We start from the raw sequence: 18,217 nt of genomic DNA, 5'->3' as shown, positions 1-18,217 counted from the left end.
GTTTTTTTTGGGCTCAAAACAAATACCAAAATTTGCATATTCGAAGCTACTCGAAGTTATTTAATAAAGCCCTTCAAATGCGGAAAAAAATACTAGTTTCTTATGACAGGAAAAAAATATTGAAAAATCATTCTAATAATTTATTATTCGCTGCCATATAATTTTTGGCTATAAATCATAATTAGCAAAAAACTATTTCGTATACGTATGTTATGGTGTTATGGTATTGGTGTTTTTAATTTTAAAATAACTGTAGAATAAGTTATGTGTTAAAATTACTTATTTAATTATGAATTATAATAGATATTTTGGGTTACGCTTCTCTTATCACTACAGAGTAAAACAAAGTCGCTTTCTCTGTCCCTATGTTCCTATGTATGCTTAAATATTTTAAACTACGCAACGGATTTTGATGCGGTTTTTTTAATAGATAGAATGGTTCTTGAGGAAGGTTTTACTATCCCATTTACTAGCTGCTCCGCGCGGTTTCACCCTCGTATCTCCACTACTGTTGGTCGTAGCGTGATGATCTATATAGCCTATAATTCCTCGATAAATGAGCTATCTAACACTGAAAGAATTTTTCAAATCGGACCAGTAGTTCCCGAGATTATCGCGTTCAAACAAACAAACAAACTCTTCAGCTTTATAATATTAGTATAGATTTGGTTTAGACAAAGCGTGTGAAGCCGCGGTCGGAAAGCCTGTATCTTATATATATGTAATAAGTAACTACATATTGGTTTTCGAATTGGCCACTGGGTTTTCAATGACGTCAAATACTTTATAATATTATTATGTAGTAATACGTAAAATATGTTTTCTATTTATAATATTTATATAAATAACATGGTATTTCCAGAGAACTTGTTATTTTGTATAGATATTTGTCACATCGTTTCGCTTTGACAAACCTATCGAGTTTAGTGATGTCATTGTTTTGATACGAAGGTAGGTTTGATAGTTATTTTCTTTTAATAAATAAAACTAGTTGTGCCCCGCGGTTTTACCCGCATTGCTCTGCTCCATTTGGTCTTAGCGTAAAGATAGTCTACCTCGAAAAATACTCCATCTAACACCGAAAGAAATTTTCAAATCGGATCGTTCTGAGATTAACGCGTTCAAACAAACATACTATTCAACTTTATATGTTTTTATTATGTATTAAAGACCTTAAAATGAGCTATAATTCTTCGATTTACAATATCACAAAATTTTTCATTGTTTTTTAGATATTTGCACAATACAAAATATCCCTAGACTTTGTTGGTGTGTGAATATTATCTGTAACAATACTATAGTGTTTCGCAAGTTCATGACCACTGATTGTAAGGTCAGAGATTCGATATCGGTCATACATCTTCCGTTAACAGTATCAGAGGAAATGAAAGTTATTGATATTACATATCAATATGTATATTTTCAAGGTTATTTGTTTATAGCTTTCCGCCCGCGGCTTCACTCGCGTTTTTAAAGGAAACCCGCATAGTTCCGGGGGATTTCCGGGATAAAACCTATCCTATGTGTTAATCCAAGTTACCCTATGTATATGTGTGCTAAATTTCATTGTAGTCGGTTTAGTAGTTTATGCGTGTAAAACCATACATACGTACATGCATACAAACCTTTCCTCTTTACAATATTAGTATAGAAGTATACAGGGTGTAATCGTTAAGTGTGCACAAGCGATTATTCCGTAACTATTGCAGATATCAAACAAAATTACTTAACCTAATGAGTAAAATGGCCATAGTGAATTTTTAACAGACTTTTTAATTTATTTGTATACTTTTTCTCGTTTTAAAAATGGTATACCCTTGTAGACCACGCGAACTCATACGCCACTTTTAGATACGCGACTACTGTAGGGTTAAATGTCTTAAGAATATATGTATAGGTATTTATTATACCTATTAATATTAATCACGTATTAAATACCTATAAATCATTTTTAATACACAAGAATGAAAATATAATTTCACCACTAACCGAATAAAAACATAATACGTATATAATAAGATTTTAATCACAGTGTAGCTGACAAATAGGCATGGTTATTATCTTTTTTTGTCGATAATCGAATATGGTATGATATCGATAACGGGCTACCATCGATAATTTTGCTAGGGTCGTGCCTGACATGTCAATGTCATCCTGTATTGGGATGAGTCAGTAGGGATGGGAATGTATCGATTAATTTCAAGAATATCGATAAATTGGATCTGATAAGTTGAAAGAAAGTTTTTTTTTTAAGATAATGAAATTAATTTAGCATTGCAGTTAAAAAGAAAAAAATGTGATGAATTGGCTTCGATACATTTTTATTTTAACATAGTAATTTATATATGAATATTAGGTACATTGAACTGTTACTTCTTAATACTTACCTAATCATTTTTTTTTTTATAAACCGTTCTATTTTCGTTCTATTCTATAGAACATAATTCATTGTGAACATTTATAGAGCAAACCTACTTGTAGATTGTTAATCAAATGCTTATCATAATGAAATCAGAAAGGTTTTAAGTTAACTGCTATTTTGTAATTGCTACTTTCAAATTATAAATGCAATACGAATTATTGTTGGCCTGCTTTGTGTTGCAATGTTGTATATAACTAGCTTAGGTTACTGAAGACGAGATTCAGCGTTACGTCGGCGCATTTGACGCAGGATAGAATATACGATGGGCCTAGGTTTTGCGGGAATGTGTGTGGTGTCGAATGCTATAGTATTAATTCAAAATATGAGATGATTGCAGAGATTGTATTTTTAAATGCATTCTATTACCTAGTAATATAATTTTATGACTGTATACAGGAAATACTACCTTTTTGATGAAAATTTTAAACATTTTTTTTATTTTAGTCCCGTGTTGATTTATAAGTCAAGGGACAGAGTTGGGGCATATTCATTTTACATATATACTTATAAATAATGATTTTGTTCTAAAGTCAAGACGTAGGTATGTGATAAACTTTTATTGTCAAATAGACGCTGTATTTTGCTTCCCTTGATTCGAACCTAGGACGATTCGGTTCTACGCATTAACCGCGAAGTAAAATGAATAAAAACAAATGATTTATGCACAAAACAACACGATACACCTCGTAAATCTCGCCTTGAATTAAAAACAAATATTATTTACTGCTTCACTGACCAGTTCTATCGTAATACGGATGTTTTGTTTATTGTTCATTTATGCGTTTCGCGGGAATGATAGTTTAAAAACTGTTTAGATATTAATTTAATTTTTTACTAGCTGTAAAATTATTAAAAGTATGTATTTATATGAGTAGTGTACATGTTATTTTGATATATTTTAAGCTACAGCACTGCCAAGTATCATTAAAATTCCTTCAGCAGTTCTAGCGTGAATAACAAACATTATAACACAACTTTTAATCCTGGCAAAATTTCACGTGTAAGTAGAAAGTATTAGGTTAGTTATTACTTATTACTCTATAATATCAAAATGAAATCGAAAAACTTCGCATTTTGATGCGGTTATTTTTAATAGAAAGAGTTATTCAAGAGGAAGGTTTTAGTATAATATAATGTTTTAGGTTTTAGATAAAGCGGGCGAAGCCGCGGGCGGTAAGCTAGTTATTTATATAACATTTGTCAGTCTAAAAGCATAAAATTATGTTTTTATAGTGTCTGGTTGTGGTCTATCAGATCACTGACTGATCAAAATTGTATAAGCATTAATGTAGTTTAGCAAAAAAAGGCATACAAAAAATAGAGATAATTCAACTCTGCGACTTTTTTGCCAAGCTTTAAGTACATAATATTAGTTGTCTATTTACTAATCTAGGCTTACTGTAAGTCTAGATTATTTTTTACTAGATGGCGTAGTGTGAATGACCGTTAAAATGTTTGTTTAAGCTTAGTTTATAGGTACAGGTACGTTACGTTTTCTAAATAAAATATATACTAACATTTTAAAGTTGAAGAGTTTGCTTCCTTGATCGCGCTTATCTCAAACTCAAACTCAAACTCAAACTCAAACTCAAACTCAAACATTCATTTATTCAATTAGACTACTATTTAGTAGCACTTTCGAATCGTCATTACATAGGTAAGTATTTTTAACATTTACCACCGATTCGGAAAGCAGTATCTATGGAGAAGAATCGGCAAGAAACTCCATAAAGGAAGAAGAATCGGCAAGAACTCAGGAATCACGGATCCGATTTTAAATTATTTTCAAGTTAGATAGTCCATTTATCGAGGAGGATAAAATGTGGAAAAACCGTGGGGTATAGCTAGTACAGTATAAAGATACAACAACAAAAATTATGTTTGTTAAACTTGTGCTAATAACTTGTAAATTATGAAAGAAAAGAAAGAATGCTTAAAATATCCTACTAATATTATAAATGCGAAAGTTTGTATGAATGTATGGATGTATGGATGTTTGTTACTCTTTCACGTAAAAACTACTGAACCGATTACAATGAAATTTAGCACACATATAGAGGGTAACTTGGATTAACACATAGGATAGTTTTTATCCCGGAAATCGCGGGAACGGGAACTATGCGGGTTTTCCTTTGCAAATGAGGGCGAAGCCGCAGGCGGAAAACTAGTTAATTTTATAAATATCAGCAGTTTAAATAAAACCGATTCCAATTTCCATGTATATACGTACCTATAGATGTGGTGTAAAACTATGAGTCAATAACTAGTTTTAGTAAACATGGCAGTTACAAAAGTATTAAATTTCCACATATCTTATAGTTAGATTTACAAGCCTTTCGAATAACTATTTATAGATTAATATGTTAATTATTGACACAAGACTATCAACACTTAATAATTTTATTTAGATAACATTATTGAAATTTCTTTTACATATTTTTTATATTATCTTATCTTATTACAGTTATACTCATATAAATAAGTCACATTAATAAATGAGATGTGAATAGCATACTATTTGAATAGTAAATTGATCGAAAAAACAACATAAACAACTTTTTAGTTAATTTAAAAACTTGTTAACTAATGAACCAAAAACTCTTAAAAATTGCATTCAACATTACAAAACAGCTCGTCCCAACGAATCGATATTTTTAAAAACATCGACATGTTACGCACATCACTAAAATAAGTGTATATTATGAAAAAATGTCGCCAGACCACTTTCAACGACGAAGGTCCACTCAAGGGCCTCGGAAACACTTGTTAATCATACAATTTAACCTACTTTTGATCTAAGGAAGAATGATATAATGTTCTGTAGTTTTCTTGTAAGAAAATTACAGTATTCTACTCTTAAGGACAAAGTTTGTGATTGTGAGAATTGCCGTTTGCTATGCTCTTAAACACGGTGTTTATCGATAAAATTAAGCTCATCGATAGATCAGAAGGCTTCTTATCAAAGCAATTTATTACATTTTTTTGATTTTTAAAGGGATTTCCGGGATATTGCCTATCCTATGTGTATTGCCTATCCTCTATATGTGTGCTAAATTTAATTGTAATCGGTTCTGTAGTATTTGCGTGAAAGAGTAACAAACATACATCCATCCTCACAAACTTTCGCATTTATAATATTAGTAGGGGTAGGATAGGATAGGAGGGATGTAGAAATGAATAAAACACATGAACTATATATAACATATGATTTTGCATAGCTAGTCCTATGTGGTCCTATCCTACTAATATTATAAATGCGAAAGTTTGTGAGGATGTGTATTTTTGTTACTCTTTCACGCAAATACTACTGAACCGATTACAATAAAATTAAGCACACATATAGAGGCTAACTTGGATTAACACATAGGATAGGTTTTATCCTGGAAATCCCACGGGAACGGGAACTATACGGAATTTTCTTTGAAAACGCGGGCGAAGCCGCTGGCGGATAACTAGACTATAATATTTTTGCGCGCACAAGTATGGCAACATTGGATTAATTAACGAACCAATTAGAATGAGGTCGCAGTTCCGGTTTGTATCAATGACATTTACTGACGCATCTTCAAGTTAGGTTTTTTCCACAAGGCGACTTAGATTTCTAGATATTATTTCTTTGTTGGGGTAGATTACTTCCTGATAAAAATTCTGACGCATAGGTTTTACCACGTATTATAAGTAAAAGTGAAGTCCCGTGTCCCCTAATGGGGTATATGGCAGAGGCATTATGCTTACACTGGCTTTGCTCCGCGGTTTTACCCGCAGTGCTCCGCTGCTGTTGGTCTTAGTGAGATGTATAGCCTTTCTCGATAAATGGGCTATCTAACACCGGGCTAATTTTTCAAATCGGACAGTAGTTCCCGAGATTAGCGCGTTCAAACAAACAAACTCTTCAGCTGTATAATATTAGTATAGAGGTAGATCTGTTTCACTGATCGATTTTCTTTCGGGACAAGTACCTAGGTCATAGGTGATAAGCCTTCTGTATCCTGCCAGACCGAGACATTTTTTTCCGGTAGGAAAGAGATGGCGCTAGACGACCTGTATAGCTCTGTCATTTTTCCGCACTGGATATAAAACTGCTATAAGACATCATGGTAAGTCCCTTGGTAACGTTGCTGGTTAATGAGGTTTTTCCAGTGACTTGGTTAATTATATAGGGTTGATTCCTGTTGAAAATATATGACGTATTTGGTCAGGTGTTTTTCCATAAAGTAACTTCTGGCTGGCTGTATTGTTTTTAATATGGGGTAAGATTTCGTAGAAATTTGTGGTTTGTTTGTTTTCTAACTAGTAATTTTGTAATATTCCACCACGACCGCATAATTTTCTATAAATACCTACATTAATATTCTGATACTCTTAATGTACCTAGTTGATTTTTTTAAATGTATAAATATTTTTTTTCTAATGCTTAATTGATTTGCAATATTTTTATCATAATGCTTCCTAGCCTAATTTAAGTTATATTTTTGTTTTTTTTTTAATCGAGCAGATCGAAATTGTAATAGATATATTATCGCAAACTGGTCTACAATTTCATAATATAAAGTTTCAATGTAATTGAAGAAACATATTAATCGGCAAAATGGAGTTAAAATTATGAAGCACGATTGTCATCAATATAAATGCAGATATAACCAATTTAAGTTAATTTATATCGAATCCATCTTTCAGATACAGTTTATATAATTATAACGGAGATTCAAACTTATTGTTACCTAAATAAATGACAAATGAAATAAAATAGACGGTTGCAGGCACTTTGCCCCACCGCTCCGTATTGCTTGTGCCCCATACTGTAAAAAATAAACTCACCATGATTCAACTTGCCCTGTTGCGATATAAGCATGCTCAGTGGCACAGTCTTCTCGTCACCGGATATCCGTGGGTTCAAACCGAATAGACGGTTGCGGGCACTTTGCCCCACCGCTCTGTATTGCTTGTGCCCCATACTTTCGGCAGATGCACATTCGGGACCTGGAATAATGAATAAATCATTATTTATTATGTACATGTTTATTTTAACACTAGCTGCTCCGCGCGGTTTCACCCGCGTGGCTCCACTCCTGTTGATCGTAGCCTAATGATATAAAGTCTATAACCTTCCTCGATAAATGGGCTATCTACCGAAAGAATTTTTCAAATTGGATCAGTAGTTCCCGAGATTAGCGCGTTCAAACAAACAAACAAACTCTTCAGCTTTATAATATTAGTATAGATTGGATTGAGGTTAAGAAGACGAAGGATGAAAGAGCAAGAAATAAAATTTATGGGACACTGCTTATCAGACAGCTTTTCGCCCGCGTTGTCAAAGGAAAACGCGCATAATTCCCGTTCCCGTGGGATTTTCGGGATAAAAACTATCCTATGTGTTAATCCAAGTTACCCTATATATGTGTGAAGGATTAACAAACAAAAGTAGTTTTGTTTCCAAATGAAATCGAATCCACTACCTCCAATGTGTTAATCCAAGTTACACTCTATGTGTCAATTTGTGTGAAGGATTAACAAACAAACATAGTTTTGATTCCAAATGAAATCGAATCCACTACCTCCACAGTTATAAACTTTAAATCACTGTATCATAGAATGTCACATTGTAGTCCACGATTCCATTAAAATAATTACTCAGCAATTGATGTTGCATAAACACATTTATAATTTTATTGTGGTTGTGAACAAAGGTCGTTTTAAATTTATTAATAACAGCGTATGCGATTTTTATTTACGTGAAATTGACCAGCATTTTAATTTAAGTTAAAAAAGGGCACTTGATTATCCTACTAATATTATAAATGCGAAAGTTTGTGAGGATGAATGTTTGTTACTCTTTCAGGCAAATACTACTGAGCCGATTGCGATGAAATATGGTATGTGGAAAGCTGAAGTGCCATAATAAGACAGGCTACTTTTATCCCGGAAATCCCACAGGAACGGGAACTTTGCGGATTTTTCTTTGAAAACGCGGGTGAAGTAGCGGTAGGAAATCTAATATATTATAGTATCTCCTAGCTTTCTTTGTAGAAAACTTAACAAATGATATAATATTATGTACCTTACTATGTACTAAAACTTTTCTCCACAACAACTCCATCTTATCAAAATCCGATGCATAACTAACTAGGTACTTTTAAAGTTTTCCAAAAATTAAATAAAAACTTGTTTTCAACGATGATATTATTACACCAATTTCAAATTTCAGTTTCACAATGCAGTAAAATTTATTAAATTCTGTTCAACCATATGAGCCAGCGCGCAAGAGCAACTTTTGTCACCGCAACTATTTTGTCTCTCCCAATCAACTCTATGGTGTGTCTATGGGGAGTTGCGTCGCTACGTGTGCGCACTTTCTTAGTAGCCCATAGAATTGGGAGAGACAACATAGTTGCGGAGACAAAAGTTGCTCTTGCGCGCTAGCTGACGAAACATACCTACATACATGCTCACAATCAAAATATTACTACGCGACTTCGGGCATTGAAAACGGCCTTAAACCGCAGTTAATTACCGTTAAGTAAACATATATATTTCAAAATAAAATGTGTACCAAATATCTATTAATTTATTCATATAATCAGATTTTATCTGCACAAGGCCAGACCTTACATAATATTATATAATAGTTTAGTTTAAAATGGTATTAGTAGGACAACCTCTAAGTCTAGTAAAGTGGTTAGCAGGTTATGATCGACGACTTGGATTCGATTCTTGGTGGAATTTTAGAACAAAAATATCAAGAAAAAGATGATTAGGGACATAATATTATGACGTTATTTTGTTGAATACACAATGAACTTTTAAATTAAATTTCATAAATCCAATGTTTTACATTGAATATATATCAAAAAAGAGCTATAACTTTTATCTTTTACTAGCGGTCCGCCCCGGCTTCACCCGTGGTACATGTTTACGTTTTCTCTACATAAGAACAATCCTCGTACTTCAAGGAATATAATAAAAAAAGATTTATCGAAATCGGTTCAGCCGTTCTCGAGTTATGCGCTTACCAACACATTTTGCGATTCATTTTTATATATAAGAAGATTTACAATCTAGGATCAGATTTAAATTTTCAATTGTTTTACAAAGATTTTACATTTGGCATTAAAATAAATATACTGTAAAGAAAATAAAACAGGTTTTTATCCAAAGCTTACTCGTGAAAGCATTCATATAACTTTTACATTTATTATATAACTAGCTTTCCGCCCGCGGCTTCGCCCGCGTTTTCAAAGAAAAACCCGCATAGTTCCCGTTCCCGTGGGATTTCAGGGATAAAACCTAGCCTATGTTACTCGTGGATAATGTAGCTTTCGAATGGTGAAAGAATTTTTCAAATCTGCCAAGTAGTTTCGGAGCCTATTCAATTCATACAAACAAACAAACAAACAAAAAATCAAACCTTTCCTCTTTATAATATTTGTATAGAAAATGAATCGCAAAATGTGTTGGTAAGCGCATAACTCGAGAACGGCTGAACCGATTTCGATAATTCTTTTTTTATTATATTCCTTGAAGTACGAGGACGGTTTTTAAGAAGAGAAAACGTAACTATGTACCACGGGCGAAGCCGGGGCGGACCGCTAGTTTATTATATTACTGGCTGTGCCCCGCGGTTTTACCCGCAGTGCTCCGCTCCTGTTGGCCTTAGCATGATGATATGATATATTATACCCTATAGCCTTCCTCTATCTAACATAGAAATAATTTTTCAAATCGGATCAGTAGTTCCTGAGAAGCGTTCAAACAAACAAATTATTCAGTTTTATAATATTTTATAGTATAGATCATAGATACTTATAACGTCAAACTCAAACTCAGACGATAACGTTAGTAAAAAAATAATATAATTCAGGGTACATTGGTCCTTGTTGACGCAACGTGGAGGTCAAAATATCGATACAAATATATTATATTATGACAGTGGAATATTACGGAAACGGCAATAATTTGCAAGTGTCATTGACTTTTAACCGACTTTAAAATATAATTCAAATTGTTGCGCGGTTTCATATACAAAATGAAGTGTTTCTAAAGCTTATTCGTTATTCTGATGTATCAGAACACTTCTACACTAATAATATTATAAAGAGGAAAACTTTGTTTGTTTGATTGTAACGAATAGGCTCATAAACTACTGGACCGATTTTGATGAAATTTGGCACAGACAATCTTTAGACACTGAAAAAGAACATAGGAACATACTTTTTATTGCAAAATATGTACCACGGGCGAAACCGGGGCGGACCGCTAGTAACTTATATTACTGTAAAGTTTCATGTAAATTAGTTCCAGTAGCTTTTTTGTGAAAGAGTAACAAACATATTATATCTTCAGAAACTTTCGCATTTATAATATTTGTTATTTAGTAGAATAGCATAATAGTAAGATAAAGTCCCATGTCCCCTTGTGGGGTATGACGCAGATTCATTATGCATCTGCCCCCCTAGCCAAGTGGCTTTCTGTTAGCGTAGCGTTCAATAGAATAGACTACGAATGTATGAGATTGACGTAAGCTGTAGATACGTCAGCTTACGTCAATCTCATACATTCGTAGTCTATTCTACGTAAGCTGTAGATAAACGTATCTGCAGCTTACGTCAATCTCATACATTCGTAGTCTATTCTATTGAACGCTACGCTAACAGAAAGCCACTTGGCTATGGGGGCTGTTTCACTAATCGATTTTTTTTACAGACAAGGCGTGGTTATAGTTTCAGACTAATTTGGTAGATTGCACTAAAAATTCAGGACTTCTAAGTTCTTAAGTCGTTTACTATTTTATCTATATAAAAAGTGATTGTAATAGGTATCTACATAATAGGAAGGGCTACACAGTAGTTCGATCTAAAATGTTCAAAAGTAATATGAGATACTTTTTAAATGATAATCTATATACTTATTACTTATATTATAAAGCTGAAGAGTTTGTTTGTTTGAATGCGCTTATCTCAGGAACTACGGGTCCGATTTGAAAAATTCTTTCGGTGTTAAATAGCCCATTTATCAACGAAGGCTGTGCTATATATCAGTACAGGAGCGGTCCTGTAAGTCTTAGCGTGATGATGTATAGCCACGCGGGTGAAACCGCGAAACGCAGCCTAGTATTATATACATTTGTTTCCTTTCTTTCAGTTATGAGCATAATGCTCACATTACTTCTTTGAATGTAATATGTTCATATTAAAAATAACATAGAGTCGGACTTCCTTTACATAAAAATATTTATTAAGCAATTTCCTTTAACTTACCGACAATCTGTCGACTAAATTCAATTTAATATTAATTATTTTTAATGCTCATTTACTAAGATATTATAAATTATTAAACTTACGAATTACGAATGTAATATTTTATAACTTTACATGAGTCAGCTTTCCGCCCACGGCTTCGCCCGAGTTTTCAAAGAAAAACCCGCATAGTTCCCGTTCCCGTGGGATTTCCGAGATAAAACCTATTCTATGTGTTAATCCAAGTTACCCTCTATATGTGAGCTAAATTTCATTGTTATCGGTGCAGTAGTATTTGCGTGAAAGAGTAACAAACATACACACACACCTCTATCCTCACATACCTACTTTCGCATTTTTAATATGATAGGATAGGATTGGACTTGTAACACTACGTGTCTGTTTATAAGTATAATTTTAATTCTGGACAAATATGATCACCATAAAACTGTTTATATTTCATATTCAATATTTTTAGGAATAATAATTAATGTAGTTCAGAAAAAATACTAGAAAACACGCTTTAAACTCATGAAATTCTTGTTTTTTCATCGATCCTTCATAAGGAGTTTGAATTAAATCTTATTGTTTAAAGTGCATCAAAATCGATGCAGTTTACATAGAAACAGACAAACATACTAAGCGTGATATAAAGATACACGAACGAAGTCACAGCACACAGCTAGTATATAATATACTGTATATCTGGTAAAAGAGGAAAGTCAGTGAACGCTTATTTATTCACTAGAAACTGGTTGTGCGCAACATTTGCGCACCGGCACACAACTCGGTCAAGGGTGGTGTGTACTTATTTCTTCCATCTTTATACCAATATGTGACAATCATAGAAAAACATTTAAATTATTAAGTTGGTAATCTTAGGAAAATGTAAATTAGAAGAATAAGTCAAGAAAAAAGACATTTCGAATGCGAAAGTAACTCTGTCTGTCTGTCTGTTACTTAATCACGCCTTACTGAACCAATTTGCATGAAATTTGGTTTATAGATATTTTGATACCCGAGAAAGGATATAGGCTACTTTTTACCCCGGAACATAGGATAGGTATTATTCCAGAAATCCCACGGGAATGTGAACTATGCGGGTTTTTCTTTGACTGCGCGGGCGATGCCGCCTGTGGAAAACTAGTATGTCAGTGAAAATTACAAAAAATGTATACATTGAGTAATGTAATGAGTAAAAAATGCCCAAAATTGTAATCGACTCAACAAAACAGTGGATTTAATTTTGTACATTTTGATAATTATTACGAAAAGTGTTATTTCTTTTATTGGTTTATGTGACAAAGAAAAACTTGGTAATAATTGTAAATTATAAGAATATGTCAAGAAAAGAGAGAAATTTCTCGACGCACTGAACTACACAGTAAAGTTGAATATTCGACTCTGAAAAACAGTGAATTGAAGATATTATTGTACATTTTTTTTCTTTTAAAATCTTCTCAATTAGTAATTATAGAAACAAACTGAAATTATTAACTCTACCAATCATTAGATTTAAACGGACAAAAATTCAAACTTTGTACACTTATCAAGGATCGGTGACCATACAATAATTTTATCTGATTATGGTTTTTTTACTATATTTTTCATTTCAGTTCAAATAATTATCACATAGCGGTCAAGGACAGTGTTATGTACAATGTACAAATTTGTAATATCTTTCATCTGTAATATTTGATTGAGACAAATAAACATAGATAAAATATTAAACGTCTTAAAAGATAAACTACTTAAAAAAATGTTTTTTAGCACATATTGAATACGCTCCTGAATATTAACTAGCTGCTCCGCGCGGTTTCACCCCCATGGCTCCACTAATGTTGGTCGTAGCGTGATGATATATATGGCCTATAGCCTTCCTCGATAAATGTGCTATCTAACACCGAAAGAATTTTTAAAATCGGACCAGTAGTTCTTACAATTAGCGCGTTCAAACAAACAAACAAATTCTTCAGCTTTATAATATTAGTATAAACTTATTATATCAAAATTTCTCTACTTAATACTTTAGTTATTAACATTTATGCTACTGTAAACATAATTATACTAAACGCGTCAATCAAAAACGTTCAACTAAGGTCAAAAAGTTCAAAACAGCTTTCTGAGATCTCAAAGCGAGCGTCATTGGGCAAAAAATGACATTAGCAAAAATAATTATTACATATTACAAACTCGGGTTTCAATTTTCGATTATGAATATATGAATATTAATTATTGTTTGCGTCTAAACTCTAACAATGTCAATTTAACCGACTTTTAAAAGGTCGTTTTGTTGTTTGTTTTTGCTGTGTAACGAATTTTCAACGTAGTATTGAAGAATGTTATGTTATGACTTCTAATTTCTAAATAACATTAATTATTGATGTAAAAGAAATAAGTAATGAGTAAGTTATGTCAATTTTGACCGCCTCCTTGGTACAGTGGTTGACGCGTGAGCGAGTGGTCCGGGGTTCGATTCCCAGTGGAGATGAAGAAAAAAAATGTCTCGGTCTAGCAGGACACAGAAGGCTGATCACCTACTTGTCCCTAAAGAAAATCGATCAGTGAATCAGATGTATAATGCATCTGCCCCTTACCCCACTAGAGGACATGGGACTTCACTAAGACATCTTGTAGTAAAATGCTAGCTTATACTATATTATAATCTACAAAAAAAAATGATTTTGTAGGTACCTACCTATGTCACTTTCTTACTTCCAAAAAGCTAAACATAATTTTAACGGATATCTATATAATTACAGCTGATAACCGCAATCGTGGTTACCTTGAAATCGTAACCACAAATCGTGGATAACGGTTAACGGTTACGGAGGTTTATAAAACGGACAAACAAAAATGTTATTTCTATGAAAGGTATACAATTATCACGCGTCGGTCAAGCGTATCTTCCATTTTTGTAGCGTCAGCACAAACAATATTGTTCAAAAATATATGAATATATATATATTTATTTTAATATAGTGTAATGCTATGTACAGTTTTCTTACAACTAATTTAAAAGACTAAAGTTTTCACAGTTACCAAAAAATCTATTTACGTAAAATTACTATACAAGGGAAATACAAATTCCAGAATTATAAATTAACAATTTCCGATTCACAATTGTGACGCAAGTAACTACGGTTAAAATACATTATCAATTCAAAAAAAACATTTGAAACACTATTCTTCGATCACAACCATAGAAATGAACAAGAAAACTGTTTTATTTTTGAACCTTTGAATACAATTCCAAAGCTCTGCTTAGTTATTTAAGAAAAAAAAACGACGTGTGTCACTCGGGGACTGGGGCGGTAAAACTATTGCATGCTATGCCTTCAAGCCACACCTCCGCCCGTCGGAGTGGGGAGCGTGAGGTTTTTTCGTTACGGAATTTCTCGATTCGGTCCTCGCGCTCAAGGCCCGCGAAAGAAAGAAGCTATGCAATAGCTTAAAAAACTTCCAAACTTTTATAATATGCACATAAAAAATTACCTACATCACTTCATAGTATAAAACAAAGTTCATTTTCTCTGTACCTATATCTCTAATCCCTAATAATGATGCGATTTTTAATGGATAGAATGATTCAAGGTAATAGTGTATAATTTAATAGGTTAAAGACAAAGCGGGCGAAGCCGCGAGCAGAAAGCTAGTACGTTATAAATCCATTTCTCTAATACAGCATGTAATCAAGTGTAAGCTTGTTTCTTTTTGTGTTCATGACAATAGGTACACATTATAGACCACAGTACATTGACCTCACGTTAGCAATAATAACCTAGGTAGCAATTTTGGTATGGCGTGATTTCTTTTAATACACAGCACATTTCATTCATTCGAATATTTCGTAATCATGTAGGTATGATATTTAAGAAGTTTGTTAATTTATTTGGTATATAGAAGAGAGAAAAATTGTATTTATTGTTCATAGTTTTTTTTACTAGCTGCGCCCCGCGGTTTCACCCGCGTGGCTCCGCTCCTGTTGCTCTTAGCGTGATGATATATAAGCTATAGGCCTTCCTCAATAAATGGGCTATCTAACACCGAAATAATTATTCAAATCGGAACAGTAGTTCCTGAAATAAGTGCGTTTAAACAAACAAACTATTCACCTTTATAATATTAAGTATAGATATTATCATTGTTATTTAGATTTCTATGGATATTATAGATTTATTATTTCCTTAAATTACGTACTTACATGGATACTACGATTTTATGTAGAAAATAATTCTTTAATGTCTATCTTCTACTTTCCTTTGGTATCCTGTTTCTTGTAATACAAATATAAGCAGAAATAAATGCAAAAAAAAATTCTTGAATCAATTTATCAAAAACTTTTTTGCGAACGGTACCGCCAAAATAGAAAAAGCGCCGTTGAATCGGCCTAGTTATCTCACTTGCTAGAAAGTTTTTACTAGTAACAGTGAGAAGGTATTTTGTTAGTATGTTTGGGATAACCTATGGAACTAGTAAACAGATTAGAAAAGTATTAATTCTTCTATAAATGTAGTTTCGAACTCGCGATATCGTAAGACTATATTGTGTATCTAATACTAATATTATAAAGCTGAAGAGTTTGTTTGTTTGAACGCACTAATCTCAAGAACTACTAGTCCGATTTGAAAAAATATTTCAGTGTTAGATAGCCATTTATCAAGGAAGGCTATATACACGCTAAGACTAACAGAAACGCAGCTACGCGACTGCGAGTGACACCGCGGAGCGCAGCTAGTCTATATTAATATTATAAAGAGGAAAGGTTTGTAATTATGAATGTATGTATGCATGTATGGTTTTCACGCATAAACTACTGGACCGATTTCAAAAATTCTTTCACCATTAGAAAGCTGCATCTACACTGAGCAACATAGGCTAGGTTTTATCCAGGAAATTCCACGGGAACGGGAACTATGCGGGTTTTTCTTTAAAAATGCAGGCGAAGCCGCAGGCGGAAAGCTAGTAATATATATACATTATGCAGTGGAACATATTATAATCTCCTTTCAGAAAATGGATTAGAAAAAAGTATATTTATAATACCTAATAATATAAAATAACATGTATCTATGTATCAATCTCTAATCAATGAGTAAAGTGTAAATACGTGTAAATCAAAAGCTGTTTTTAGGTCAAGGTCATTGATTTTAACAACTTTCAGTTTTAGGTACATATACACTAGCTCGTGCCCCGTGGTTTTACTTGCGGACAAATTCACGGGCAAAAAAAATCAAAAATTTAACACGCACAACTAATATAGTTGGAGAAAATAAGAAGAAGTTTATTCTTCACATATTCATTTCAAATTTGTATTAATGTTAAGTACATAATATTCCTACTATTTTATATAGATGTCCGGCCCGTTTAATGTGTAACTGTTGTATACAGGGTGTCCCACTGTTGGTATACGGCTCAAAGGAGGTTATCGTTTTGCATACGCTGAGTACGTAAAAAATACTTATAAAATTCCAGACGCATTTTTTTTTCAGATTGATGAACTCTTAAAACTCTATGTGTACACCCATAATAAGTAACCCGCCCAGCTGTGCAACCAGCTCGTGACCTATCGTTTAAGATTATGTTTTCATAGACAAAATGCTCACATTAGCGAAACGGTATATGCCGGCTGCGCGAAATTAGAGAAAAACATATTTTCAGAAAAAAAATTAGCAAACAATTTTTGATGTAATTATGTTGTTTAAGTATTTTTTACGTGATCAGTATAATATGCAAAACTACGAGTCCCTTCGCGCTTAGTATACCAATAGTGGGACACCCTGTATACATAATATATTTACGAGATACAACTTCTATTGCCCAAATTATGTATTACAGTCTAGTTTCTGTTTTAGCCCTACCCTGCTCAAAAGTTTATTTAGTTCAACGCTAAATGACTGCTTCAAATTTAATAATAATTTTGTGTCGAATAGTCTATTTATCGAAGAAGCTATCTATATACATATATCGATATTACTAGAGGTCCGCCCCGGCTTCGCCCGTGGTACATATTTCTCAATAAAAGGTAGACTCCTTTCTCGGGTATCAAAATATCTCCATACCAAATTTCATGCAAATTGGGTCAGTAGTTTAGGCGTGATTGAGTAACAGACAGACAGACAGAGTTACTTTCGCATTTATAATATTAGTATGGATTCAATCGACCAATAGGAGTAGAGCGGTAATGGAAAATGTTCCAAAATATTCCATTTGAGAAAAAACAGGCTAGCAATATTTTAATTATGAGAGAAGAATGATATTATATAAAAATATGTTTTGATGCAATAAAATTATGCTCGTAAACATTTCAAGAATAACATAATTCTGTATTGAAAATATTATTTATTATTCCAACGTATCAAACTTGTTTATTTAAAGCTGTTAAGACGAATCGTCTTTTGATTCAACTTCAAATTATCTCAAACTTACAACCATTTATATAGTAGTAACCACGATAGAAATTTAAATATTATAAAGCTGAAGAGTTTGTTTGTTTGATCGCGCTAATCTCAGGAACTACTGGTCCGATTTGAAAAATTCTTTCAGTGTTAGATAGCTTATT

General features: G+C 32.9%; 1 protein-coding gene across 2 annotated transcripts in view; it reads right to left on the bottom strand.

Moving 5' to 3' along the window:
- Nucleotides 1-18,217, bottom strand: part of LOC123704372 (scavenger receptor class B member 1) — a 97,986-nt gene that overhangs the window by 40,179 nt on the left and 39,590 nt on the right. For both annotated transcript variants that reach the window (XM_045652731.1, XM_045652730.1), the window contains one exon: nucleotides 7,241-7,402. In XM_045652731.1, the coding sequence (XP_045508687.1) occupies nucleotides 7,241-7,376 (136 nt within the window). In that variant the 5' untranslated portion in view covers nucleotides 7,377-7,402. The remainder of the gene's footprint in view (nucleotides 1-7,240; nucleotides 7,403-18,217) is intronic.

The sequence above is a fragment of the Colias croceus genome, chromosome 29 (genome assembly GCF_905220415.1).
Source record: "Colias croceus chromosome 29, ilColCroc2.1".
NCBI classification, from domain to species: domain Eukaryota; kingdom Metazoa; phylum Arthropoda; class Insecta; order Lepidoptera; family Pieridae; genus Colias; species Colias croceus.
The sequence above is the reverse complement of the archived record's forward strand: the minus strand, read 5'-3'. Positions and strand labels throughout refer to the sequence as shown.